The sequence below is a fragment of the Ambystoma mexicanum genome, chromosome 4q, assembly GCF_040938575.1.
Source record: "Ambystoma mexicanum isolate Mex_15411 chromosome 4q, UKY_AmexF1_1, whole genome shotgun sequence".
NCBI classification, from domain to species: Eukaryota; Metazoa; Chordata; class Amphibia; order Caudata; family Ambystomatidae; genus Ambystoma; species Ambystoma mexicanum.
Window position 1 is genome coordinate 541399772 of NC_090928.1, and position 27612 is coordinate 541427383.

A 27612-nucleotide genomic window follows, 5' to 3' on the forward strand; every position below is an offset into this window, starting at 1 on the left:
GAGAACCGGAGCCAAATTTCGCACTACACCGACTTGTGGTCCGGGTACGGGCAATAGAGGCATTGTAGGTGCTTGTCCTCCACAAACACGTTCCTTGGCGGCATTTGGTGTCATGGTCAGAGGGTGTGATGTAGGCCCGATGGCCTTCTATAATCTTCTCCCTTGTGGGACGATGCAATTCACTGACACCAGATCCCCGCCATCGACAGATGGAGAAGACAGCACACAGGCCACCTTAGAAACAAAAATCTAACTTTTTTCATCAAAACCTACGAAAAAACATACCAATAGCTCAGAGAGCAAACTCCAGGACTCCCAACACTGAAGCGTGCAGCAAACATCTGAAGATGGCTGCCAGAGGAGGGGCTTAGAGAGAGGACTGTCATTGGATGGGGGTGGCATGACCCAGAGGACAGTGATTGGTTTAAAGGAGAAATACCGTTTTTAAAAGTGAGTGAAACAGTTTTCTTTTACCGTGGATTCCCAGCCTGACGACAGGAAATATTCATGAGCATGTGAATCCATACCAGACCCCATGATGGAGAAGCAGGGTTCTCGGGGGAATATTTTCAATTAGCAAGCCACTAGCCGTCCATAAAAAGTCACCTGTCGCCTCCATTCGACACACATACAGCACACCATTTTCTTACTCACCAAGAGTCAATCATCACTAGCCAATGGTTATTGGAGTGTGCTAACTGAGCAATGAAAGAGGCAAAAGCGTAAGAGAAAAGTGTGAATGGCAAAGATACTTTGTGCACATTCTTAGACATCTTGACTTACAACCACCTTGAAGGTAGTGTTATGTTGCCATTGTGTCTTGCTACATTCTGCCATCTTAAAGCTTTGCTAACATAGGTCTTGCACTTCTAGTAGTTGTTTTTAGGAAAACGTGAACATGATCTCATGCTGAGGTGATGGGAATGGAAACTGAATGCTGTTGAAAGCGCTTGCTGTCAGCAGTTAAATAAGGGAGTCCGTCATGCCTGCTAGATTAGCTCCCTCTGCCCTTACAAATGCTCTGCGTCCTCAACAGCGCTTTGCAAAGAGAACGGCTGCCAGACCTTTCTATTCCTATTATAAACTCTCTGGCAGGTTCTCATGGAAGCGACATTAGGGGCTGGTTGTTTTCTGTGACTTGCACGTTACGTGCCTAGGTCAAATGTTAGGGGGCGTGGTTGTTCCCATTTATGCACTGCGGTCGGTGAAGCCAGGTGCTTCTGATTGAGTTTCCATTCAAAGATCTGCTGCTCCACGTTACGTTCGTAGGGCAGCATTCAACCGTTCTTTGGTTTCCGAAGTGGCCGTTTATTCCGGCTTCCCTTCATTTAATTTCGAGCACTTATTCCTGCTCGTTCTACAGTGTTCTGCTCCTGTGACTTGTTATTTTTCATACTCCGCAAGCAGCGCACGGCTTTCAGCATTCATCAGCTGCCTGGGTACGCATCTGTTCAGCTTATCTTTAATCAGCTGAGCTCCACACGGGGCCGTGATTGTCAGGTTTCCACAGTCGCCTGCGACCGCGGCTGTTTCTTTAACTTCAGCTGAGCTTCATCCGTTCCGTGCCGCTATCAAAGACATTTGAAGTGTTCAGTTTTCCACGGCCGATTTCTCTGGATGTTATTTCAGCATTCGGATTCAAAGGGCTTTCGGGACTTCACCTCTGCCTGGCCCAGCATCATTCAAGGTATCATTCTACAGAGTTCTTTGTATAATTCTGGAGTTCACATTTTGTAGCCTTAGCATTAGCTACTAATTATCTTGCAACCTTTTATTTCACACTTCAAGGGATACTCCTTCCTATTGACATTTAGAGGATTTGGGTGGTACTACTATTGGATCTTGATTTGGGGACTTCATGTGCACTGGACTTCAGGACGCTTTGCAGTTATTCAGTGCACCAACCCAACACTAGTGCGTCCCTCGTGCCATTCGGGTGTAGTCCCTTACTAACAATTCATCCTGATTCGTTTTTCCTTGGAGTTCCTTCTCTTCAAGTAACTGGTTTTTCCACAAAAAGAATATCATCACACGCTAGGCACCATTACTCTTCGAACATTGTAGCTTCAGTAAGTCATTCTTATCTTTTTTATTTTTTAATGCATCTGGTTGTATTCTGTATGCCTAGTGTGTAACAGTCTCCGCAAGCTCAGTTTAGCTCAACGCCAGAAACTTTGTTAGATAAAAATGTCACAAGTCAGGATGAGTTGTATATTATTCCATTCAGTTTATCTGCATCCTTTGAAAAGGTTGTGATTTGAGGGGGGCTGGTAGAAAGGGACTTTATATCTTATCTAAACATGTATATTCGTTCTGAGGCTTTCCTGTAGAAATATGCCTTTAAAAATAAATGCAGCGCGCACTTACTAACTTGTGGTGTGTGTGTGTGGGGATGTTATTACAGAATGAGAGTGTACTTTTTCTCTAGAGATATCCCCTTCAGATGGGAAACCGCTGAGATCTTGTACCTGACAGTGATGCCCTGTGTCTGATAACACAGGATGAGCAGAGTTGCTGCTGTGGGAAGCAGGAAGGGCGTACTCTGGCTGGGCAAGTCTCATATTGGTTTCCTTTCCCATTGCTGAAGTGATCACCTTAATTTTAATACCTGCTATCTATTTATTTACACAACGCACTCGCCAGTCTGAAGGGAATGACTAAAACGGAGACGTATTTTATAATTGGGTTTGATAGCTTTCTCACTGCTTATTTTGACTCGGGTGCGTTTTTTTAACACTCCCTTCCCTTGTCTCTCGGGCGATTTTCCTCTGTCCCTCCCCTTTTAATTATGTGCAACAGACATCCACACATGTTCTATGTACTATCATCATGACACTCTTGCTGGACCGATGGAGAGGGCTTTTGGGGAGGACTCAAGTCAGATTTGTTGCCAAATGGCACAAACACACTGCTGCGGCTGCAAAGGTGACTAAAGAGTTTCCACAGATGGGCACATTTGAGGAGGAGCTCTACCACACTGCGCTTTACTGGACTCCAAGGGATATAGTATAAACCGCTTTCCAAAAGAATGGTCAGTTTTTGCACTTTGTAGTAAAGAATCTGCATATCGGGGTCAATAACTATTTTGCAAACAGTGGAAAGAGAAATTAAAGTTAGAGAAGAAATTACACGATAAAACAGTGATGAAGCAGAACATGCTCTGTGTACCCTGACCTAGCACCCACTGATACAATGGCCAGTAATAACACTGACCCTGGTCCAATATACTAGCCACCTACAGTAACAGTGCCACCATGTCACCCACCAATTCCCTCTGCCACACTCTGAGGTCGCATCACCCGACTCCACTATGCCTCACTCTCCCAGCACTGCCTTTCTCCCATGAGCATTACAAAGAATACATAATCATCTTTGAAGCCCGTCTAGGAGTCATTCTCCCTCCACAATGAGTCCGTGATAGATGAGGGACTTCAGAAGGAGAGGGGAAGTGGTCATAAAGCAATATAATGGCCTTCAACATGACCTACAAGCAAGTGTGTCAGAGTTGTGTAAAGACACTACTAATGAGGAGTTGAGAGTTCTACTGAACAATATTTTGGATTAATTACAGAAAGATAACAGGTTAAGGGGCACACCACCCTTCGAAGAGAACCTATCACCCATAGAGGGAGCACATGCGTATCCTGTCGGGAGAATTCCTCCACCTAAGCGGTTTCACAGTGTGCCGTAACAGGTGGCCTGGAAACCAGATCAGATAAGGTCTATTAAGGACGCATTTCTGCCAATTCATACAAATCCTTGAAAGTTTGTTAGGGAACTAGAAAGCATCAGATTCCCAGTAGCCTACCACCACGTGTTTGGGAGTGTTACTTAAACAAATCCTTACCCCAGAGCAGCCAAAAGCAGTGAGAACAAAGGCAGAATTGCCCCAAAACTAACAATCCATTAATGGGGAACACTGTTGGAATGGACATGAGTATTGCTCTTGAAAGGAGTAAAATACTGGATGCAGTAAAATAATCGGCAAAGAACAAAACAGATTGGTCAACGGTGGCGTCATTAAGACAAGACAATGGGAAACATCTAGAAGATTTTCTGTCCATAGCAATAGCTACCCTGGAAGATTGTTCCAATATTGAAGATGTCACTAACAGCCATTAAACTAATAATGCAATATTTTGTTGGCGGTCTCATCCCTGCAATCAAAAATGATGTAGAAAAGGAAGTTACTGACTGGAAATGTAAAAGAGACCCTGCAAACAACGGTACATAGGTACAGTTTATATTTAGAAAAGAAAAATAAGAAACAAAAACTGCTTATCCTACAGTTAACCCAATTTGACCGACTACAGCGGTCTGGTCTCTGCCACCACAGGGCCCAAAATGCCTATACGGTCAAGGATTTGGCCACTGGAAAGCTGAGTACACCACACCACTGGTCCCTCCCAATGCATCCGGGTGGACTAGCCCATAACAATGCATCATACAGCCCATCATAGAGCCCATCTTTAAAACAGATGCGACTAACCCATCGTTGCCAGCTAAAATACAGGAGAGTCAAAAATCTCCTAGGACACACAGGAACTTCACGAAGTATGCTTAAAGCCCAAGAATTTCCCTTGCCACGTTCTGAGAAAGCAAGAATGACAATGGGAGAGGAAGTTGTGACAACACGTCTACCTTTAACTATCCCACCCGGATAACCCTGGGGGCCCACACCACAACGCAGGCATTCCTTCTCAGCCCCACCACACATAGGGGTCTCCTGGGTATGGAATGCCTCAGAGCCATCGGTGCAACCATTTATTTTAGGCTGCAAGGCATACATCCTACCCAAGGATCCTGTCTTGGCGGTAGATCTCCCCACAGCAGTAGAAACCTATACATTAGCGAACAACAGTGAAGTACTTGCAACTTCACAAACTCTTATGCCAGAGTGGCTTTCGGCAGTTCCATAACAGTTACGGGCAACCAGTTCTAATGATGCCAGGCTCATCATGTTTGAAAGAAAATGTGGCATTACCTGAAGGCGAACAGTATGCCTATACACCACACGGAATACAGCTGGTTGAACCCATAAATGATGACCTTTTGACCAAAGGAATACTTATGCATACTATTTGTACGTGTAACACGCAGATCTTTCCTGTGCGAAAAGGTGCATCATCGTTGGAATTAAAATAGAGCCTAGTACAGGACTTAAAGCAATTAATAAAATTGTGGCTCCTATGGCCCCCCCGGTGCTCATCCCGCACACAATTCTCTCAGAAATTCTCTCAGACACCACTGTTTACAGTGTAGTTGATTTATGCTCTGCATTTTACGCTTTGCCAGTTGCACCTGAGTCTCAGTTCCTTTTTGCCTTGCAATTACAAGGAAAGGTGGCAAATACCAAAATTGCCAAATGCCCTCCACTAGGCTCCCTCAGGGATTCATACATTCCCATACCATCTTTTCTAGAATATTGCATGCCGATGAAGCATCTCTGCTTTCCGGTAGACTCAACACTTATTCAGTACGTTGATGACCTGATCAAGCTGCAACACAAAGGGATGTTTATTATTTGTTGAGTAACTTCGCAAAGTCAGGCCATAAGGTGGTCCCATCCAAAATGAAGTTGTGTCAACCTGAAGTGAAATACTTAGCACACATCTTAACACCTGGTCATCGGGCCATAGATCCGTCGAGAGTAAATGTAATAATGAAAATGGCCCCACCACACACAAAAGCTAAATTAAGTTCATTTATGGGTGTTCTAGGGTATTGCCGGCAATGAATTATAGATCACACCATTCTGGCAGAGAACCTGCAGGAAGCATTTAAGGGAGACACCCCAAATGAGATGGTCTGTACACATGTGTTGAGGCAAGATTTAGATTAAATGAAAACTGCACTATGTATCGCCCCAGCATTGGGCCTACCATTTTATGAGAAACCTTTTGTTCTTGGTCAGGAGCGCTCATAGTTAGCATCTGGGGTCCTTATGCATGATCATGGAGGTAAGTCATGCCCCATTGCATATTTTTGTACACCTCTGGATACAGTGGCTCGGGATTTTCCAGCTTGTTTGAGCAGTTTCAGCAAATGTCCTGCTGCTTGAAAAAATAAGTTAGTTACTCAACGTAGTGACTTATGTACTCCTAGTCCATAGTCCCCATTCCTCCATGCTGTATGGGCGTCCCTCGCTGGGGATGGGAAACAACCTTTTTCCACCAGACGAAATGGTCTTCCCCTTTCAATTAAGAGGTCTGCGGTGGCGCGGCCCTGGGAGCATGCGCTCCCCTTACTCCGCCCAGCGGTGCCACTCAGTCCCCTTTTCCCCGTCTACAAGATTATGATTGCCTAATGACACTGATTGTAACAGGGAGGATGGTGGGACGTATGGAGGAACGGGGACTTAGTCACTACAGTGAGTAACTTATAATTACTCCTACGTCCTGTCGCCTTTCCTCCATACTGTATGGGCGATTACAACTGAATGAAGCCTTCGGGAGTAGAGTTGCCCCTCTAAGAAAACAAGTTCTTCAAAACTGCCTGGCCAAATGCCGCGTCCGATCTCAAGCTGGCATCCAAGCAATAGTGTTTGCAAAAGGTTGATGGGGAAGCCCAAGTAGCCGCTTTGCTGATCGTCTGCCATGGGACGCGTCTCTGGAAAGCCACCGCCATGGCCTTGGCTCTGATGGCATGGGCATGCATGTTTGCTGGCAAAGGCCTGTGCTGCCCCTCATATGCCTCCTTGATGGCCATAACCATCCACCTTGCTATGGAAGCCTTAAAGGCTTGACAGCCTGGTTTTGATCCGCCAAAAGTGATGAGGCGATTTACGGAAGCTCTTTGTCCTGTCCAGATAGAATCTTAGCACGCGCCTGACATCTAGACAGTGTAATACCTTCTGAGCCGCATCTTTGGATCCGCAAAGAATGATGGGAGTACTATCCCCTTGTACTCACATTAGTGAAAGGAAGAAACAACCTTCGGAAGAAAGGAAGAATGCGTCCTGAGCACCACGTTGTCCTGGTGAAACATGGTATAGGGCTCTGAAGCCACCAGGGCCTGAATCTTGCTGATCTGGAGTGCTGAAGTAAAGCCAACCAGAAGGGCCGTCTTAATAGTAACCAGCCTGATGTCTGCTGACGCCATGGCTTCGAAGGGTTTGTGTGCCAGGGTGACAAACGCAATGTTAAGGTCCCAGACCAGATGTGGACGTTTGACAGGAGGAAATCATCTGTTCAGACCCGCTAAGTGCCTTTTAACCACTGTATTGGAAGCAGAGAAGATGCTGTCTCCAGAATTCTTGTAGGCCCATATGGCCGCCAGATACGTACGGCAGGCGTCCACCTGCACACTGCAGTGAGCCAGATGCACAGAGAAGGATAACACATCGTCCAGTGAGAATGTCAGAGGATCAATCTTGTTTGTCTTGGCCCAGTGGCAGAACCTGGTCCACTTACTTCAGGACTGACTCGTGGTGGAGTCGCTTTTTGCCCCCTGTACGATAGCCTGGTTGTCCTGTGACAAGTGTAGATGCTTCAGAGTGACCTGTTCAGGAACCAAGCTGCCAGGGCTAACTTCTGCGGAGCGGGTGAACTACTGTGCCCCCCCTGCTGGGAGACTAAGTGGGCTGGCCCCAGCGGGAGTTGTACTGGAGGTTGGTCCGACAGCCAGAGGAGCTCCGAGAACCAAGCTCTTGCCGGCCAACATGCCACTATCAGGATGAGCCCAAAACTCTGTGGCTCCCTGACCTTGCAGATGACCCTGTGAATCAGAGGAATGTCCCCCCTCAGGACCGCTTCGTTGAACTGCGACTCTTAGTTGTCGATCGCCAGCCTACTGAGCCTGTCCGCCTCCAAGTTGGACTCGCCCGGCAGGTGGAGTAATAAGTGAACGTTGTTCGACAGGGAACACTCCCCAAATGTAGATGGACAGCCGGCAGAGCAGAGCGGACTTGGTACCTCCCTGCTTCTTGATGTAATACATGCAAGTGGAGCTGTCTGTCTGGATGCAGACCGACCTGCTGTTGACCATGGGGAGGTACGCTTTCAGGGCCAGTCAGATGGCCATCATCTCGAGCCAATTGATCTGTACCAGCTGTTCCTGTTGTGACCATACTCCGTGGACACTGTGGCTGTCCAGTGTAGCCCCTCCTGCCCCCATCCCTCTAGGGAAAAGTCTGTGGTAATAGTGAGCTCCGGAGAAGGCTGCCTGAACAGTCTGCCCGCCAATAGGATGGTCTCTGCACTCCACCACTCCAGGTCTGGGTGTAGATGCTGTGGTATGCCGATTAGAGCTGCCTGGGAGCCAGTCTCCAGATTCCAAGAGGCTGAGAAATGCAGCTGCAGCCTCCTCATTTTGAGTTTTGTGTGTGGTACAGCCAGGAGACAAGGGGCCATAATTCCAAGCAAGTGCTGGTACCACGATGCGAAGGTCACTGGTCTGCTGAGAAAATGCCTGGTGGCCTTCCTGATTGCCATGATCTTGTCTGCCGAGGGGAAGATCCTCTCCGCCCTCGTATCCCAAATTAGCCCCAGGAATGTCAAGGACTGAATGGAGAGTAACTGACTTCTTGAGGTTGACAGAGAACCCCAGATCGCTAAGCATGTGAATAAGTGCTGAAGCTGTGCGCTCTACAGCCTCGGGTGGCTCCGCTTAGACTAGCCAGTTGTTGATATGGATAAATGTGGTAGCCTTAAGCACTGAGCAGAGCTGCTACCGAGTTTATTAACCTTGTAAAGACTCTCAGAGCCTAATTGAGGCCAAGCGGGAGGTCCTTGCATTGAAAATGAAAGCCCATGATCCTGAACCTCAGGAAGGAACGATGGGGCTCTCACATCGGGACGTGTAGGTAAGCATCCTTTAGATCCAGGGAGAAGATACAGTGTCTCTACAACGAGATAGGTTCAGAAAAACTCAGGCCAGCCTGGTTCTTTTTCTGAATGGCGAATATCCGGGAATAGAAGCCCATGCCTTGCTGTGAAGCTGGAACTTCCTCCACCGCCTAACTCGCAAAGAGCGAGCAGATTTCCGCCAAATGAGTTGCCACCCCAAACTGTGGGAGTGGAGGGGAGGAAAGAGGAAATGGAGGGATTGGCAGACGGAAGCGTGGAAACTATGGAGAGGATCCATGGGTCTGCGAACCTTGCCCTCCAGGAATGGAAGTGAAGGCCAAGCCTACCCCCCACCGGAGACTTGTGGATCTGGATGACATTGTCAAAACTTCTTACCCGCTGCGGCTGGTGCCTGGGAGGGCAACTGGAAAAAACCCTTGTGGGACGATTTGGGCTGCTCGCGCCTGTGCTGGCTAGGAGACCAGTCGGGCTGCCTAGAGTCCCGCTCCTGAAAATCCCTAAAGCCACTGAATGTACAGGCCCAAGAAAGGGCGAAACAATAGCACATGCCTCGTAGCGTAGAAATGTTGGCAGAAGTTTACTTAAGAATGGCACAATTTCACTTAAAATGTCACCATGGGCACAAGTTCAATAAGGATTGAAACTATGCCAAAAAATTATCTTTTATGATGAATGTGGAACAATTGAATTAAAACACAACAATTTGTAATCACCAACAAGTGTGTACCTCACAATCATTACAGAACTGGAAACTTGTGAATATTGTTTATTTGAATGTGCATAGGCCTACATAGAAAACACTTTTTTTCTCATTTACCTAATAGGCCAGTAGGGTAATATCGGTCTCTATGGTGCCATGCAGCCACTGACCTCCAACTAACTTGGATCAGTCAGGCACTAAATTAATACAAAAACAAAGCATCATAAATAGAACAGTGGGTAGAGCGCAGAAACTGATAATATTCACCAGAACCAGAATCGTCTGCATATGGGGTTGCTGAATTGTTAAAGGATGAATTGTTTTGTTGGCCCAAACCACATATGTTCCCGCTTCGGTGCAGGTCACTGAGCACATGGTGTTATCTGCATGCCATCTTGCATCCACAGACTGTCACCATCTATACGAACCGCAGATATGCTTGCGACCTAGCCCACGATTTCGGCCAAATTTGGAAAGAGCGAGGGTTTCCTCGGCAGGGATATCCATCCTCAATGGCCCATATATCTGCAGCCTTACTAAATGCTATTATGTTACCAAAAGCATTCAAATTGTCAAATGGTCTGCACATACAAGGGTCAGGAAACAGCGTCCAGAGGTAATCAAGCTTCTGGCATGGAGTATCACTGGGGATTATTGCACCAAACCCCAGGACTACAAGCACCCCTAAACTATGGTTGGAATATTTGTGAACGCAAGTCAGAAAGTTGGAGAAAGTTGCAAAACACTGGCCACGAAAGAAAAAAAGACCAGATGGGAAAAGGAGAGAGGAAAAGGATTCAGATTGGATTTGTAGACAGGAAGGAACAAGTTACTTACCTGTAACTGTTGTTCTCCAGCATGGGTCTGGCATGGATTCACATGCTCATGAATATTCCCCGTCGTCAGGCTGGGAATCCTCGGTAAAGAAAAAATCAGTATCAGTTTCGTTTCTGATCTGTCTTTCGTAGTAGTAACCAATCACTGATCTCTGCGTCATACTGACCACAGCCAATGACTGCCCTCTACCTAAGCCCCGCCTCTGGCAGCTATCTTCAGATTTGGTAGCACGTGAAGTGGCAGTATGACCAAGTGAAGAGCCGCAGAGGGGAAGGCAGGAGGGTTCGCATGTGAATCCATGCCAGAGCCATGCTGGAGAACAGTTACAGGTAAGTAACTTGTTCCTTCTCCAGCATGAGGTCTGGCATGGATTCACATGCTCATGAGTAAAGAATACATAGCAGTACACACATGCACAACCACGGGAGGTGGCAAAGGCTCAACATTAAGCATTACATCAAACACAACATTAAGCAATTCTTACCTCCTCACCAGGCTCACCTTAGGCGAACAGGTTGCGCAGCACTGCTTGGCCGACCCTGGACTCCTCCCTGGAATCCCGATCGACGCAGTAGAATTTCGTGAAGGTGTGCGTCGACCTCCACGTAGCAGCCCTGCAGATGTCCAGCAAGGGCACACCAGATAGGAACGCCGTGGTAGCTGCGATCGCTATGGTGGAATGGGCTCTCGGACGGCCAGGCAGCGGTCGGTTTGCCAACCTATGACAGTACATGATACAGCCGGAGAGCCATCTGGAAATGGAAGCCTTCGAGAGAGCCTTCCCCTGATTGACAGGTCCAAAGTTCACAAAGAGTTGTGACGTCTTCCGAAAACACTTTGTGCGGTCCACGTAGAACTTAAGCGCTCTAGCCACATCCAGCGAGTGCAAAGTCCTTTCAGCCGGCGACGAAGGCGACGGGAAGAAAACAGGCAACACCAAGGGTTCGTTGAGGTGGAAGTCCGACGGCACCTTGGGCATGAAGGAGGGGTGCGTCCTGAGCACTACCCTTGTGTCGTGAAAAGTCAAGTACGGGGCCTTGCAGGAAAGGGCCTGGATCTCACCCACCCGTCGTGCGGAGGTGATGGCCACAAGAAACGCTGTTTTCCACGACAAGAACTTCAACGGAGCCGAGTGCAGAGGCTCGAACGGAGGTCCCATGAGCTTGGTCAGCACCACGTTGAGCTCCCACGCCGGGGCCAGAGCCTTCACCGGCGGGAACGATCTGAACAGTCCCTTCATGAACTCTTTCACCAGACGATGAGACCACAAAGACATCCGCCCCGTGGTTCTGGTGTATCGGGAGATCGCAGCAAGATGAATCTTGATGGACGCGTGCGCCAGTCCAGCCTTGGCCAGCGTCAGTAGGTACGGCAGTACTTGGGGAGCCGTAATCCGTAGAGGGTTAATCTTCTGTGCGTGGCACCAGACAGAGAACCTCTTCCATTTGTGTCCGTAGCATTTAAGAGTTGAGGACGCCCTGGCCTTTGCAAGAACCTCTCTGCAGTCGGCCGGTATGTCGTATCCTCCAAACTCTAACGCTGCAGGAGCCAGGCCTGCAAGCTCAGCGACTTCGGATCGTGATGGAGGATGGCGCCTCCTTCCCTGGAGAGAAGATCCGCGTCCACTGGCAGCTTAATTGACGGGGACGCTGACAAGTCCAGAAGGTCCGGGAACCATATCTGCCGCGGCCACGCAGGTGCGACGATCATCCTGCACCGTGACCTCTTGAGCTGGTTGATGAGCCGGATCAGCAATGGCAATGGAGGGAACGCGTATAGAAACAGGCCCTCCCAGGGGAACGAGAAAGCATCGCCCATGCTCCTCGGCTGGGGAAACCTGCTGGCGAACCTCCAGCACTTGGAGTTCGTCGCCGTCGCGAACAGATCGATCTGGGGTGTGCCCCAGCGTCGGAAGAGGCGGTCCACTAGATCCTGTCGTAGTTCCCACTCGTGGCACGAGCGTAGCTCTCTGCTGAGCGAGTCGGCGATGGTGTTTTTTATCCCTGCCAGATGAAACGGCACCAGAAACATCCCTTGGGCGACGGCCCAATGCCACAGACCCTGCGCCACCTTGGACAGGGCTGGGGACCTGGTTCCGCCCTGTTTCCTGATGTAGAACATGGTGGTGTTGTCGGTGAAGATCCTCACCACCTTGCCCTTGAGGGACGGAAGAAAGGACCCAAGGGCCCAAAACACTGAACGGAGCTCCAGGACGTTGATATGGAGGGACTTCTCCGTCGGAAGCCCAAGGCCTCTCGCGTGCAGATTTTCGGTGTGCGCTCCCCACCCTTCCAGGGAGGCATCCGTGGTCACTGTCTTCTGGTGGCCGGGGGTCTGGAAGTCCATGCCCGCCGTCAGATGCGCGCGGGTGCCCCACCACCGGATCGCTCGTCGGAAACTCTCGTTGAGTGTGATCCTCTCCTCGAAGCTGCCCGTCGTCTGGATCCAGCGCGCGTCCAGGAACTCCTGCAACGGGCGCATCCGGAGCCTGCACAGGCGGATGAGGTAAATGCAAGAAGACATCATTCCGAGGAGGGACTTGATGGACCTCACTCTAGCCGCGTCCGCAACCAGCATCCGCTGCACCTTGCCCAAGATGGCCCTCGTCCTTTCCTCCGACGGAGAGGCCAGAAGCGACACTGTGTCGAACTTCGCTCCCAGAAACAGTGCGTCTTGCGCGGGCACCAGGTGGGACTTGGCGTAGTTTATGGAGAATCCCAGGTCCGTGAGTAGTTGGACGGTTCTTGCCGTGTGCTCCACGGCAAGCTCCTTCGTCTTCGCTCGGATGAGCCAATCGTCCAGGTAGGGGTAGACGTGGATCCCCTCTCGGCGCAGCTGCGCCGCCACCGGTGCGAGGCACTTGGTGAACACCCTGGGTGCCGACCTCAATCTGAAGGGAAGGGCTCTGAACTGGTAGCGACGCCCTTGGACCACGAACCTGAGAAACCTTCGGTGTCCCTTTAGGATGGGAATATGGAAGTAGGCATCCTCCAAATCCAACGACGACAGGAAATCGCCCGGAACTTCTGTGCCTTGATGAATTTGTCCAGTCGTCGTAGGTCCAGGATGGGACGCCATCCTCCCGTCTTCTTCTTCACGAGGAAGTATCTTGAGTAAACTCCGGAGCCCCAAAGCCTCTTTGGGACGAGCTCGATGGCGCCCTTCTTGAGCATCGCCTTTACCTCCAAGAGAAGTTGAGGGACGTGATGTTCTTTCCTGGCCACAGGGGGGACGCGCGGGCACCTCTTTAGAAACTCGAGCGCGTGACCCTGAGCTAGGGCGTCCACCACCCAACGGTCGGTGGAGATGGACTCCCACACGCTGACGAAGCTCGCCAGCCGGCCTCCCACCGGGGTGCTTCGGTGGGGGCCCGACCCCACGGCCGGTTCAGTCCTGCTTAGACGAGGCTTTGCCGCCTTGTCCTCCTTGGCGACGACGGCGGGGTCCGCCTGACTTGCCTCGTCCCCTGTAAGCTTCCTGTGACGACGAACGGGCCGCTTGACGGTAGGTGGAAAATCCGCCGCTGGAACCTTTGGAGGCACCCTGTTTGCCTCTGCCGCTCCGAAAGGGCAGCCGCCGTTGCTGGAGAACCCCAAGAGCCCGGGCCATCTCCGTGTCCGCCTTGATGGCTTGAAGGGAATCGTCCACTGTTTTCCCAAACAGGTTGTTTCCGTCGAACGGCATGTCCAAGACTCTGGTCTGCACGTCCTGACGGAAGTCAGTAGCCTTGAGCCATCCACGCCGCCTAAGGCACACGCCGTTGCCCAACTGGCGAAATCCAGTGTCAGCGATGTCCGTCGCAATCGTAATTGCGTGGTCCGACGCCACCTTTCCTTCCTGCAAGATCTCTAGGGCTTCCGCCCTCTTGTCGTCCGGTAGGAAGTCCAGCAGGGGGGCTAGTTTGTACCACAACTCCCTGTCGTAGCGTGCTAGGATAGCCAAGGCGTTGGCCGCCTTAATCGTCGTCGCTGCAGACGAGATGACTCTGCGTCCCATCGTATCTAATTTCTTTCCCTCGCCGTCCGGCGGGGAGGTCGATGTAGAGGCCGCGCCCCCCCCGCTTTCTTCCTGGCCGCCGCGGAGACGACTGAGTCCCGGGTCGGCTGTGCCCGAAGCCAAAAAGGGGCCGCGTCCGGGACCCGGTACTTCTTCTCATACCGATCCCTTCTAGCCGGCGTCGTGGATGGGTTCTTGAGGAGGGCGAGGCCCTCATCCCAAATATCGTCCAGTAGAGGTACAGAGAGGACCGTCTTCCTCTTGGCCTTGCGCCATTGATAAAGGAAACCTTCCTTCTTCTCTTCCGGGCAGAGCTGGAAAAGCTCGGATGCCCTGGCGATCATGGAGTGAAACGATCCAATCTCGTCGGGCGGAGAAGCCCGCGTGGGAGGTGACGACGGCAGATCCTCGTCGTAAACCTCGTCGTCTGTACCCGTCGCGGCCGTGTCAGTCCCCGTATCATCCCCACGTGTCGTGGACGGGGAGGAGGGCTGAACAGGGCGCGATGGCAGAAAAGGAGGTGGAGGATGAATCCTCCTTCTCTTAGGGGGAGGGCTCCCAGAAGGGCCTGGCTCCGGGTCCCCCATCGAGAGCGGTTCCTCCGCTGGTGGTAACGGCAGTCTCGTCCTTATCTCCGAGCATAAGGACTGTATAGCCAACAAAATGGCCGCCGAGTTGTCTTGCGGCACTGGTTGAGGGGAGTCCGACGGGCAGTCAGGAGCCCCGTCGGCACCCTCGACGTTATCGTCGTCTCCTACGTCGGGGTCCCTCCCGACGGGCTGGTCTTCTTCCACGCCAACGCCGTGGCTTAAGACTTCGAGCAGCTCTTCCTCAGAGGTTGAGGCCGAATCCACAAGAACCTCCTGCCCCCCCCTTTTTCCTCTCCGCCGGAGGTTTCACGGGGGTCCTGTCGATGGGCATAAAAGAGGACTCCCTCCGCGGTGGCAGGGAGACTCTGAGCCCCGAGGTCGCCACCACTGGTGTAGCCTCCACAGGCTGAGCCAGGGCCGCCGCGACTGTCTCGATAGAGGCCTTGGCCGGATGGATTAAGGCTTTCACCACCTTAGGTGCGCTCACCGCCTTCTCCTTGGGGGGAGGGTCACTGCCTCGCTCCCCCTCCGATGGGGCCTTTGAGCATGACCGGGGTCTCTCCAGGAGCTTCGCCGGGTGCTCGGCCTTCCTCTTACCCGAGCCAGAGCGGTGGCTCGTGGTTGATGGCGCCGGGGAGGATGCGCCCTGCCTGGCGCCCGTAGAGCCCGACCGTTCGGCGCTCCCGGTGCCAGCGGACTCGTGGTGCTTGGCCTTCTGTTGGACCCCCGTCGCCGGGGCGCCCTCAAAGGTCTTAGAAGACCGCTCGGACTTCTTCTTCTCGCCTGACGGGCTCTTCCCTTCCAGCCAGTTGGCGAGACGGTGATGGCGGTCCTTCATGGTCCGCTCCGACATATTGCCGCAAAACGCACAGTCCTTCTCCACGTGCGTCTTGTCCTCATGTAGGCAGTAAAGACAAAGGGAGTGTTCGTCCTCCTTAAAGATATTCTGAAGCTGGCATCCAGGGCAGACCCTGAACAGCTTTCCGGGTGTCGAGCTTCCCTTCTCCTGGGCCATGTCCGAGATGGGCCTGAGAAACTTCTGGAGTCCTCCAAAAGCGTGGCTCGACGAAATCTTCACCCTTGAGGGGCGTAGACGAATCCGACACGGGTCCCTGTTGATCGGATGACGAAACGGTGGAGCTTGAGGCTCTTTTGACCGAAAAAAGAGAAATTTGAGAAAAAACGTGAAAAATAGCACTAACGCTCGAGAGCAATAGCACGAGGAACCCAACACTTGAACGTGCGGTAAAAATCTGAAGATGGCTGCCAGAGGCGGGGCTTAGGTAGAGGGCAGTCATTGGCTGTGGTCAGTATGACGCAGAGATCAGTGATTGGTTACTACTACGAAAGACAGATCAGAAACGAAACTGATACTGATACTGATTTTTTCTTTACCGAGGATTCCCAGCCTGACGACGGGGAATATTCATGAGCATGTGAATCCATGCCAGACCCCATGCTGGAGAAGGGAAACCTATAGGGCCTCAAACGGCAATTTATCAGTTAGCCAGAATTGCAAATGGATTAGCACGTGACTGAACATGCTATGGTATCACAGGTGTATTCTGAAGGGTGGTCTCCATGTTTCCCAACAGCACATCCAACTGTTTGCCAATGCACCAAATGGCACCAATTCAAATGAAGGGAGGTGTGGGGGGGCTCAAACCCCTGGCAAGCCCATTCCAGGCCTTGCAAATTGATTTTGTCCACATGTCACCATCTGTTAACTCATGTACCAATCTTCTTGTGTTGGTTGACGTATTCAGCAGTTGGGTTGAAGCATATCGCTGTAAGAGAGGATGTGGAGATAGAAGCTAAGCGTTTGTTGCAAGATTTCATACCGAGATGGGGTATCCCTGTCTCTATAAATAGAGACAGGGCTGCCACTTCGATAATGCTTTAGTGTCTCTCCTTTGCAAAGCCTCATCAATTGAACACCAGTTGCACACAGCTTACTGCCCACAAGTGAGTAGCCGAGTGGGGAAGACGCCAAGCAGATCTCAATTGCAAATTGCACAGAGACAAATTGCTTCCAAGCTCTGCCCATTGTGTTGATGTACGTGCAGGGCTTCATTAACAAAACCACTAGCCTGTCTCCTCATGAAATTATTACTGCATGCCCCATGTGTTTATCTGCAGTAGCAGGAGCTTTTCCATTGTGCAATGGCAGTATGCTGCAATACTTGACCTCTGCCATCCAGTCTTTACATTCACAGGTCTCCACCACATTCTGACATCAACCAGACAAACTGCTCCATGATATACAGCCTGCGGACCCTATCTATGCAAGTCCGTACCTGAAAATCCATGCTGGCACCACAGTGCAAAGGACCATATGTGCCCTTCCTAATGTCATACACTTCTGTGAAATGTGAAGGCATACCAACATGAGTCCTAGCATCGTATGTGAATAAGCAGAAGTTCCCCACCCTTGCACAACCACCAGCAGCAGCACCCTAGAGACTTATCAAGAACTCTTCATTATAACCTTAGGAACAGAAAAGTAAATGGACAGTGAAGACCAGCAGCCCCTAGCAGACTTATTGGGACAATTTAGAAGACGCAAATATATTATGGAATTGTTAGTAGAACACTGGGGGGAAGGAACCACCTGTATACCTGCACAGACCATCAGGTAGAAATAGATAGTAGCGATGAAGATGATGAGGTTGTTGTGAACTTTCCTCGCAGACATAATATAGATCACGTTACAACTGAAGATTGTACTTGGGCAGCCCTAGATGCAAAATATACTAGGTTAGCCCCACATTATGTATTATCCAACACAAACATGTATTAGAGAACTGATCAGTACATGAATGTTATTGGGGTTGTAACTGAACAGAATCTCTGCCAGCTTGGAGAAGGTGGACGGAGAGGAGAACTGTAGGCAAACTCCTTCAGAAGACACAACAAAACTTTCAATACGCACAGGTAACGGATTTCACAACAACAACTGAATACACTAGTTGGGAATGTGCATTGCCAGATAATTTTAAACTCCATTGAGGTGAAATCACCCAACATTGCCATATCTCAAAGGTTCTTGTTCCATACGACTGTACAGTGCCAGATTGCACAGCCTGCCCGGCTGGGTGGACAGGCCCTTCAGGGAGACAATGCTGTGTTTATGCCAAGATACCCTACATACAGTTTCAGGTATACGATTTTTTCACTTATTGGCCACCTTTACTGCATTACTATATGAGAAATAAATACAGCCAGACCGGTCAGGACATTCTTCCTCTGACGTTGCAAGCCCTGGCACAACTGCGCTTGTAGGTTACCTGTACGCTCTCCTGGTTAACCGGAGTCAAGAACAGGTAAATATCACTGCCTGGCCAGTAAACATGAAGCTGTAGGGGGGGGGGAGGGGGATAGGTTCCAGACGAGAGCATGGGTGTAATGTGGGTTATAGCGGCAGGCGATACCTGGCTCCTCTTTGGCCATTTGAGTAGCACTAAATTATGACCTTGATTAGAGGGAAACTTGTACACGTCTGTATACATAATTTCCTCTAAACTGAACGTCAGTGACTATTGGTTATGTAGTCTTCCGCTACACCATTCAGAAGACACATATCCCTTTCTTGCCGTTTCTAACTTGGCATTCTGGAACGAATCAGATTTACACCCAAGACCCACAAACAGGACTATTTCTAAGGGCCAAAATAAACTTTCAAGAATGCTTAAAGCACATCCCTCAGACTGCTTTCCTCTATGTACGAAAATAATCTGTCACCAGCTTGTGGGCCCATCCCAATGCTGTTTTCCATGTCCACTTGCACAACTGAAGTAGCCCCCACGCATCATGAGGTGAGGCTTTGCCAGACTGTGTGCACTACATGACTACATGCAACCTATCTACCTTGACTTTTTCATGTTCTACATATACTGTTACATGGATGGGAGCTGCCCTTTGGTGACTCCAGGCAGTGTTCGAGCTAGTGGGCAATGAAGCCAGTTACATGTTAGATGCCCTGGCCAAGGAACAAGAGGAAATAAGGACAATGCTCCTGCAGAAATGGATGGCGCTAGACATGACGCTAGGAGCACAAGAAGGCAGGTGCTCATTCATAAAAGATCATTGCTCTGTATTGGTACTTATAATTAATAAGACATGCACAATCATTCAGCACACATTAGGAACCTTGCCTATGACCCTACAGATCACTCTATGGACTGGTGGGCAACATTCAGGAATGTTTCTTGCATGGGGATGAAAGATGTTTGTTTCTATTACAGGCATGCTCATATTAAAATTAGGTTGCTTATTTTTCAAGTTCACTGCATGGTGCACCAGTAGTATGAACTCAATTACTACAACAACTTTAAACATTTCCTGATACAGGTACTGGAAAAAAGAATACTTCAAACAGTACTCTAAAACGGAGGACTGTTAGGTTGCCATTTGGTTTTACTGCATTCCAACATATTAAAGCTGCACTCACATAATATTTCTACTTAGATACGTTGTTTTTTGTAAGACATGCACACAATACCGTGCTGAGACGATGCGATCGGAACGGCCTGTCGTTGCAGGGGCTACCTGTCAGCAGATAAAACAGGGAGTCTCCCAAAGTTCAGTTCAGACATATTTGTGTTAGATAAAAATGTGGCAAGTCAGGATGACTCCTATATTATGTCCTCAATAAGAACATTTTTCAGCCTAGGGCTACCCATTTCTCTTTTAGATAAAAATGGCAGTCAGGTTGACTTGTATATTATGACCTTCCACTTATCTGCGTTCTTTGAAAATGTTGTCATGTGTGTGCAGGGAGGGGGGCTAATGGCAAGGGACGACATATCTTATCTAAACATCTACATTCTTCCTGCGGCTTTTCTGTATATCTACGCCTTTGAAAATAAACGCAACACGCACGTACTCACTGTTATCTGTTTGTGTGTGCAGGTCGTTATTACATAAGCCGTTTCCCCAAAGAAATCCCCTTCAGATGGGAGACAACAGAGATGACGAACCTGACGTTAGGTAGCATGAACATTTTCAATGGCATTGCTAAAATACAATGAAGTGATGAAATAATATACTTCATCCACATTTCAGAGTAATGTACATAATATGCATAATGACAGCCAGAAAATATTTTTTCTCAAGAGCACTGAAAGTAAAGGTTTTGGCAACAATATTTTAAACCTCACGCCAATACAGTGATAAATTGCAGTTTTGAAAGATAATTCATTTTATAGACCACACCGAATCAATGGCGGACACTTTCTCTAGTAGATGTAGAACTTTAGATGGATATCTTTATAATAACGTTCTAAATTAAAAGAACGGTACAGGGCTCGTGCATTTCGGTGAGGACAAGCACACTAGAAAAGTTAACAAAAAATACTGTGGAAGGGTAAGAGGCCCAGCCATGCGGACGTTACTACATTTAAATATTATTAAACGATGCACCAGTTGAGATATAAGAACCCAGTGGTTTTGCCTTCTAGATCAAGTAACCAAGGGGATGGTGAATATATTAAAAAAAAATAGTAATAATCATACCCATCGTTCTGATTAAAATGAGCAGACTGGTAGATGCTGTAGCTTTTTCGGAGATGTGGGGAGGGCATTCATGACATTGAACCAGCAATTGATCTCTGAGAAAAGCAGAATATTCTTCCAAGTTACATGACTGTTGTGGCATAAACAGAAGTGAAGTGCAGATAGATACTCATTCTCTCAGTTACCTAAAGAAAAGTACTGCCGCTGGTGAGCTGCTGCATGAACAGTGACCAGTCTGGTGCACTGTGAACTGGAGAGAAGGATGCACAGATCTGCAAGGACAAGGATTACATAACATTCCAATAGACACATGGTGCTTTCGCAATAAATGATCAAAATGGAGAGCTTTTCTGCACAGCGGATGAGAACAGGACTATGAAAGTAGTCAAGTTCCTTTAATAAGAATGGAAGCGGCTCCATCAGGTGCTTTCTATTGGGAAGAGGACTTATCAATTTCTGTAACCTACGCATTGTGGATTAGAAATGCATTGAATTGTAACTAGAAAAAGTCTCTCCAGAGCCAGACCAGCCTTTTAAAGAGAACTTCTGAAAGCTGCTGTTTTTTTGCCCTTGCTTTGATTAGACTTTAATGCTTTTAAATAATATTTCAAATTGGGACATGCTCAGGCCTTATCTGGCTACAATCTCTTTGGCGGAGGGACACTAAAGACACATTTTGGCACCCAACATAATAGAGAGCAGAAGTACTGTATCATTTTTAAGAATCCAGACAGTAGGAGAGAGGGAGACTGTCTAGGTTTAGACCTCAGCTATAGGGACGCTATCTGCATTCGAATAGAGCGACTCATAGAAAGAAAGAAATTCTGCATTAATATCATGAGACGATACGGCTAGGGTGCCTTAAGGTTTCTCTATGGTCGGGATATGGGGAGAGCCAGTCTCCCAGCGAAGGAGCTTAGCCAAAATGCGGCCGGGCCTCTCACCCTCGCCATACCTACAGGCAAGTAGGGGTTTATCAATTAATTTCCTCTCACGTTCAGCGTGAGCACGGAATGCGTCAGGTTCCACACAGATTGATGAAAGGGTATCAGGGTTTTTCAATAAGGCATATTGGGATTCAAGGGATGAGAGTGACGCTTCACTCTTCAAGATGTCTCTCCGGATCACTCCTAAAATGCCAGCTCCCTTGGATAGAGCTATGCCCCTGATGTAGGCTTTAAAATGATTCCCAAAGGGTGGATTGTGTGCGGAATGAACCCGAATTTAATTGGAAATAGTCATCTATAGTGGTTTCCAGTTCGACCTTCAAGGCAGTGTCTGAAAGGGATTGTGGATTCAACTTCCATGACATAGATTTGTTATAGTCTGTAACCCAGTTAAATGAGATGGTCAACGGGGAGTGGTCAGAGGGTGTCCTAGGGAGGATTCCGAAGTGTGCGATGTTTCTGATAAGTATGTCCGATATTAGCCATCTGTCGATTCTCGAATGAGAGTAGTGTACTGAAGAATAAAAAGAGAACATGTGGGAATCAGGGCACATTAGCTTCCAGGCGTCCAAGACCACCAACTGGGTCTAAATGTCAATGATAGTTTTGGCTGCTTTGGAAAGTTGATGGGGTCTGGAGCCTGACCGATCCAAGTCCAAATCAAGGATCATATTAAATTCCCCTCCCCATAGGATCGGGACAAGGAGGAAACCAGCAAGGGGTGTGTAGAACTCAGGATCATTAATGTTGGGCCCATAGATGTTAAGTAGCACAACCTCTCTGCTTTGGAGAATACCATAGGTTAGGACATTACGACCCAGGGGGTCCACGTGAGTCACATTGTGCTGAAATGTAATACTCTTATGGATAAGGATGACATTTCAATTTTGAGTTGAGTAGTCTGTATATTATCTCTGAGGGCCACATACCTTAGCAAATTTCTCATACCAATCCGTACGTGCGTGGGTTTCTTGCAGGAAGAGTAATTTTGCTCCAACACGCTTAACATATAGTTGTAAGTTACGCATCTTCCTATAATTACCCAGTCCCCACACGTTCCAACTCATCCATGTCAGGTTATTATCGGTCATTGAAGTAAACAACATTAATCATCAATATTACAAGATAGCTAATAGACGTCCGGGAGGCCGGATCGAGGGCACAGTACACAACTTCTACGGGAATGCGCATATCTGAGAATAGACACTGACACCACTCCTGCCCTACATGTCAAGCATTTTAAAACATAACTCCCTACCCATCCCACCCCCACCCACAACCCTCTCCCAATCAGAGGACTGAGCCCCCCACCCCTTGTCCAACATAACCAATAACAGCACCAACACCTGGGAGCCTGTTCATCAAGCCCGAGTGAGATCAGGAACTGCCTCGATATACCGATCACAGCTGAAAAAATATCCAAGGCCATTGACTCCCTGGCCTCGGGCAAAGCCCACGGCTCGGACGGCCTCCCGGGCTGCCTTTTACAAGCAATATAAATCTCGCCCGATCCCCCACCTCTTAACACTATGGGAGGAATCCTGTGAAGTGGGGTTACTACCCACCTCTCTTCGTGAGGCCATAATAACTGTCTTACTCAAGGCAGGCAAGCCTCCCACTCACTGTGATCATACCGTCCTCTCTCACTTATTAATTGTGATATCAAGATCTATGCCAAAATATTGGCTTTTTGTTTGGCCCGGTACATCATTCACCCCCATCAGGCAGGATTTATTCCGGGACGCTCCACCTCCCTTAATTTGCGACACTTGTTTAACATTATCAGCCGTATCGACCCAAGCTCAGGCAGTGTCGGCCACCTTAGATATGCAGAAGGCATTTGATTCCGTCTCATGGGGCTACCTCTGGCAAGTTCTCGAAATGTTTTACTTCGGACCCCGCCTTTCGAGCCTGGGTCAAGCTGATCTATTCCGATCCAGTGGCAAGGGTTTGTAGTGAAGATAGATGCTCTCCTCTCTTTCACATAGCCAGGGGCACAAGACATGGCTGTTCCTCATCTCCCTTAATCTTTGCCATAGCTATGGAACCTCTGGCAGACAGGATACGTCAGATGCATGCTCATAGGGGTTTGAGGCCATCTGGACCACCAGACATCTTTTCCCTATATGCTGATGACGCTTTGCTCTTTATTCGCTCGCCATCGATTAACCTCACCCCTATACTGGACGATGTTGTCCGCTTTGGTCAGATATCGGGCCTAAAGGTGAACTGTTCGAAATCATCTTTATTCCCGCTCACTGAGGCCACGGCTCCCCCTCCTGACCCGCTGGGATTAGTCTGTTCACAAACAGAAATTACTTACCTCAGGGTAGTGGTCGCCCACTGTTAGGCAGAAACCTGTGCAGTTCCCTCTGGGACCACTGCAAAAAATTTAAGCCTACAGGTGTTTGGCAGTAAACCCACTTGGTAGCAGTCTGTACCACACAGATTCACTTGGTAGCTGTGGCTGAGCAGTCAGACTTCCCTCAAGAAGAGTTAGGCAGTATACAGAGTATTCACAATAGGTCAATAGGAACACAGTAGAACAAGCAAACACTGACCAGAGCTTGGTGTAAAAGAGATCATTATTTATTTAAAAACACACAGGCACTAATATTAAGCAGTTCAAAAACACAGTCACTAAAAGATATACACTCCCTTAAAAGAATATTAGACAAGTCTTAAGTAAAGCCCCACTTATTTTCAGACAGCGGTGAGCGCTTAACGCAGATGGCACTCTAATAACTCGTTTTAAAAGGGAGAGAAAGGCAGAGTATAAATTGAAACAAATCCCAACACTTTCACAAGAACACAGCAAGAGAGGAAGGCAGTGTCAAACCATGAAGTTAGAGTTCAGAAAGCCGGATCCACTTTAAGAGGATCAGAACGAAATGTGTCCAAGGTCACACGGTTGAAAAGTGCACAAAAAGTCTCGAAAAGGTTCAGAAAGAGTTGGACCAAAAGAAAGGGACCAGTTAGATGGTCAAGGCGGCCAGCCCAGTCCAGAAGGTTAAGGGATTATTATTACCTTGTGGCAATCTTTAGAAAGGGAGTCCTGACGGACACGGTACCTCAAAGTGGTGAGAATACTCCAGCGGGGGCAGTTGTTCCTGGCAGTGGATGCAAGTCGGTGCTTCGTCCGGGGGAAGAGAGGATCTCGTCGGGGAGGAAGACAGGAGTCCGTTGCACTGCCAGGGAAGAAACCAGCCGCGGAGTTCTCAGTTAAAAGGAGCGGTCCTTTTGTTCGCGGTCCAGTGGTAAGTGGCTATCCGGTTGCCGGGGTGCTTGGCACGGGCAATTCGACCACAAGACGTCCTGGGATGCGAGGAAAAGAAGGTAAACTGGTTGTGCCCACCAGTCAGGGGAAGAAGACTCTCCAGCAGGGAGATCTTCTCTGTCGTCGGGAAGTGGTGAGTCGGTTCCGCAGGGCTCCACCGGTGGTGTCGTCGTAGCAGGTCGGCTCAGCTTCTCCCTCGTCGGATTCTCAGGTCCTGTGGCGACTTCTGAAGTTCCAGTCCCCAAAGCCCTGCTTTTATGCAGCACGCCCCCATTCACTCAGCCTAGCTGTCAATCAAACATGCTAAGTGGTGAGCCGGCCGGCACACCACTTGGGCCAATCACACAAGAGTGCGACTTGAGTTACCAAGGTAACTCAGTCCAGGGTGCCTAAACCCCCTCCCACACCCCCTGTGGTACCCAGACAGAGTGGCACCACTTTTGGAGGCTTCTGTGGAGAAGCCCGCCAAAAGTGGAACAAAGGGCTCGACTTGGGTTGAAGTGTCAGAAGAGAACACGAACGCCATTTTAGAATAGAGTCCTGGCAAAAAATACCAACCGGCGAATTAATATTCAATAAATAAACCGGCGGTATGTTTCGAGGCTATAAGACTTAAATAATTAAAGTTGGTAGCCTCGAACAATGGGAAAATCCCATAGGGATATATTCGCGGTCGAATATAAAAAGTAGTATCCACTGCCACCAGCCAAAACTCGATCAGGGGGGACGGAGACGTGCCCCCTCGACTAACAGACCCCGGGGCAATCGAATTGCCCCGACCAGTACGTCCACAATATGATGGTTTGTACTGGTTTCTGTTCATAATTTGGGACTAGTAAAGCCAATGGTGACTTTACATGCCCTGGGAGACAGTAGTCAGTCCCAGGGTATGGAGTCTATGGTGGGGTGTCACTTTGACACCCCTGTGTCACTGCACGGAGGGTGCTGTGTAACACACATAGTAAAAACACATGAGACCCTATGGAGTAAAGGACCCCATAGCCCATAAAACACAAACAGTCAAAGGAACACCATAAATCATGTCCAAGAGTGGGAGAAAAAGAGTCTCACTCTTGGCAGGAGAAAAAAACGAACTCCAGAAATCCAGCAAAGCTGCTGGGGGACTCACTAGGTTAAGAAATTCAGCCTAAACAGAGAATTCTCCATAACACCCACCAGCCCGCATTAGTGTACAAAGGCAACTATCAAAAGTACCTTACCACATTTACCAGGAAATGCACTGGCTGGTCGAAGCTCCCAGTTTGACTGGTTGGTAAAATAGGTATCCTAAAAATGATCGTTCTTCCCCAACTAGTATATTGTTTTCTCAACATACCTCTATTTCCCGGGAAAGGTTTCTTTCAAATACTGGACCAAAAGGTCAACGCATTTTTGTGACATTCCGGGGTGGTCCGCCTTCAACTCACTACATTAATCACTCCCGTGGATAATGGTGGCCTTGGTGTTCCCAATTTTAGTAAATACTGGTTGGTCGCTCAGACGCAATTTGCGTCACATTGGTTTAGCACTACGAATCCTCCCACACATGCCAGACTTGAGCATCTGGCGATTAAGGAGCGAGATATTAGATCACTGGTTCTCTTCCCCCTTTGTCAGAAAGCTGACCCGATGGACCCAGTAGGCACCACATCCCTAGCTTTATCCAATATATGGCAATTGCCCAGTGCTTCTTGTCCCTTCCTAGGTGACCTACCCCTGTGAAATTTCCTCCCGGAAGTCCTGTCTGTAATGTTGGATTATGTACTGCTCGCTCTCTTGTTGGCATGTCAAGCTCAATAAATAAAGGTTAAAAAAAAATACTAATAATCCAGACAGTAAACTATACAAAAAACAGCACAAATGTTAGCACGATGCAGAACAAACCATAGTTTATTCAGCAAGCTGTACACATTCGATAAACTGAAATCGAATACTGAAGAGTGTGAAAACTCGGTTACAGCTAGCTACATGCTGCCATATGAACAAACTCATCCATGTTGCCTAAAAAAGCCAAATAAAACTGGAAAAGAAACATGCTATGAATAACAAAAGCAACTGCTGTCCCAAATGCACACATGGAATTTCTGAAACAAATTCCTAGTTGTGAGACTAAGCAGTGATGTAAAACTGAAGGCGTGGTAATGATTCCTGCCGTTGCTGGAATGAGGCAAACCAAACGCAACTAATAAAATGTCACACCTGGACAGAGGCAGGATGCATGGCTAAATGAGCACTGCTTGGTGGAGTATCTGCAAAACTGACCCAGGTCTCTAGATGAGGAGTCGGAGAATGATCAGGCCATATCCCTTCACCAGCAGCGGCAACTGAAAAGAAAAAGAAAACCACCATCACTAACAGCCAACAAAAAGAAATTACTCAAACATGCTTTAATGTTGACATTTACCTTAACTCGTATTCATTGATTGTCAGAAACAAGGGGCTAATGTGTGGTTTGTGATGAATTGTCCAAATTGATTTTATACCTCAAGTAATCACTATTTCTAGCATTACATCACATTGCAGAGTACACAAATAAGGTGTTCATTAAAACATTTCGTATGGAATAATGGATCCAGTTAACTAAATTCGTTAGCCTGCATAACATGCATCAACTGATGACATTTCATGTAATGCCTCTCCTACCTTTCCATCAACATGAATGAAGTCAACTTCACATGTCTAGCTTTAGCCAGATTGCTTGGCAAGACTATCATGTTATACATTTTTACTTTGTCAGTACATCATTAAGCAATACCAACTATCATGCAAAATTACAATATGTGTAAGAATAAATACCAATAGTAAGACAACATTTAAAATATAAAAGCATGATATAACAACTTCCCTACAGATCATCATAAAAACGAAGGTCTAAAAATGAAAGGCACTGTGAAAACCAATGTGTCTAGTTACTAAACCAAATTCAATTTAAATATTACACATA

The 27612-nt window shown here is 48.3% G+C and overlaps 1 protein-coding gene across 6 annotated transcripts in view; it reads right to left on the reverse strand.

Annotated features, from left to right (window-relative positions):
- Window positions 1-27612, reverse strand: part of REPS1 (RALBP1 associated Eps domain containing 1) — a 2155944-nt gene that overhangs the window by 1654985 nt on the left and 473347 nt on the right. For 3 of the 6 annotated variants that reach the window (XM_069608106.1, XM_069608108.1, XM_069608110.1), the window contains exon 5: window positions 26931-26992. In XM_069608106.1, coding sequence (XP_069464207.1) covers window positions 26931-26992 — 62 coding nt within the window. Of the gene's footprint in view, window positions 1-26867; window positions 26993-27612 lie in introns of all 6 variants that reach the window. The other 3 variants (XM_069608105.1, XM_069608107.1, XM_069608109.1) reach the window with 1 other exon arrangement.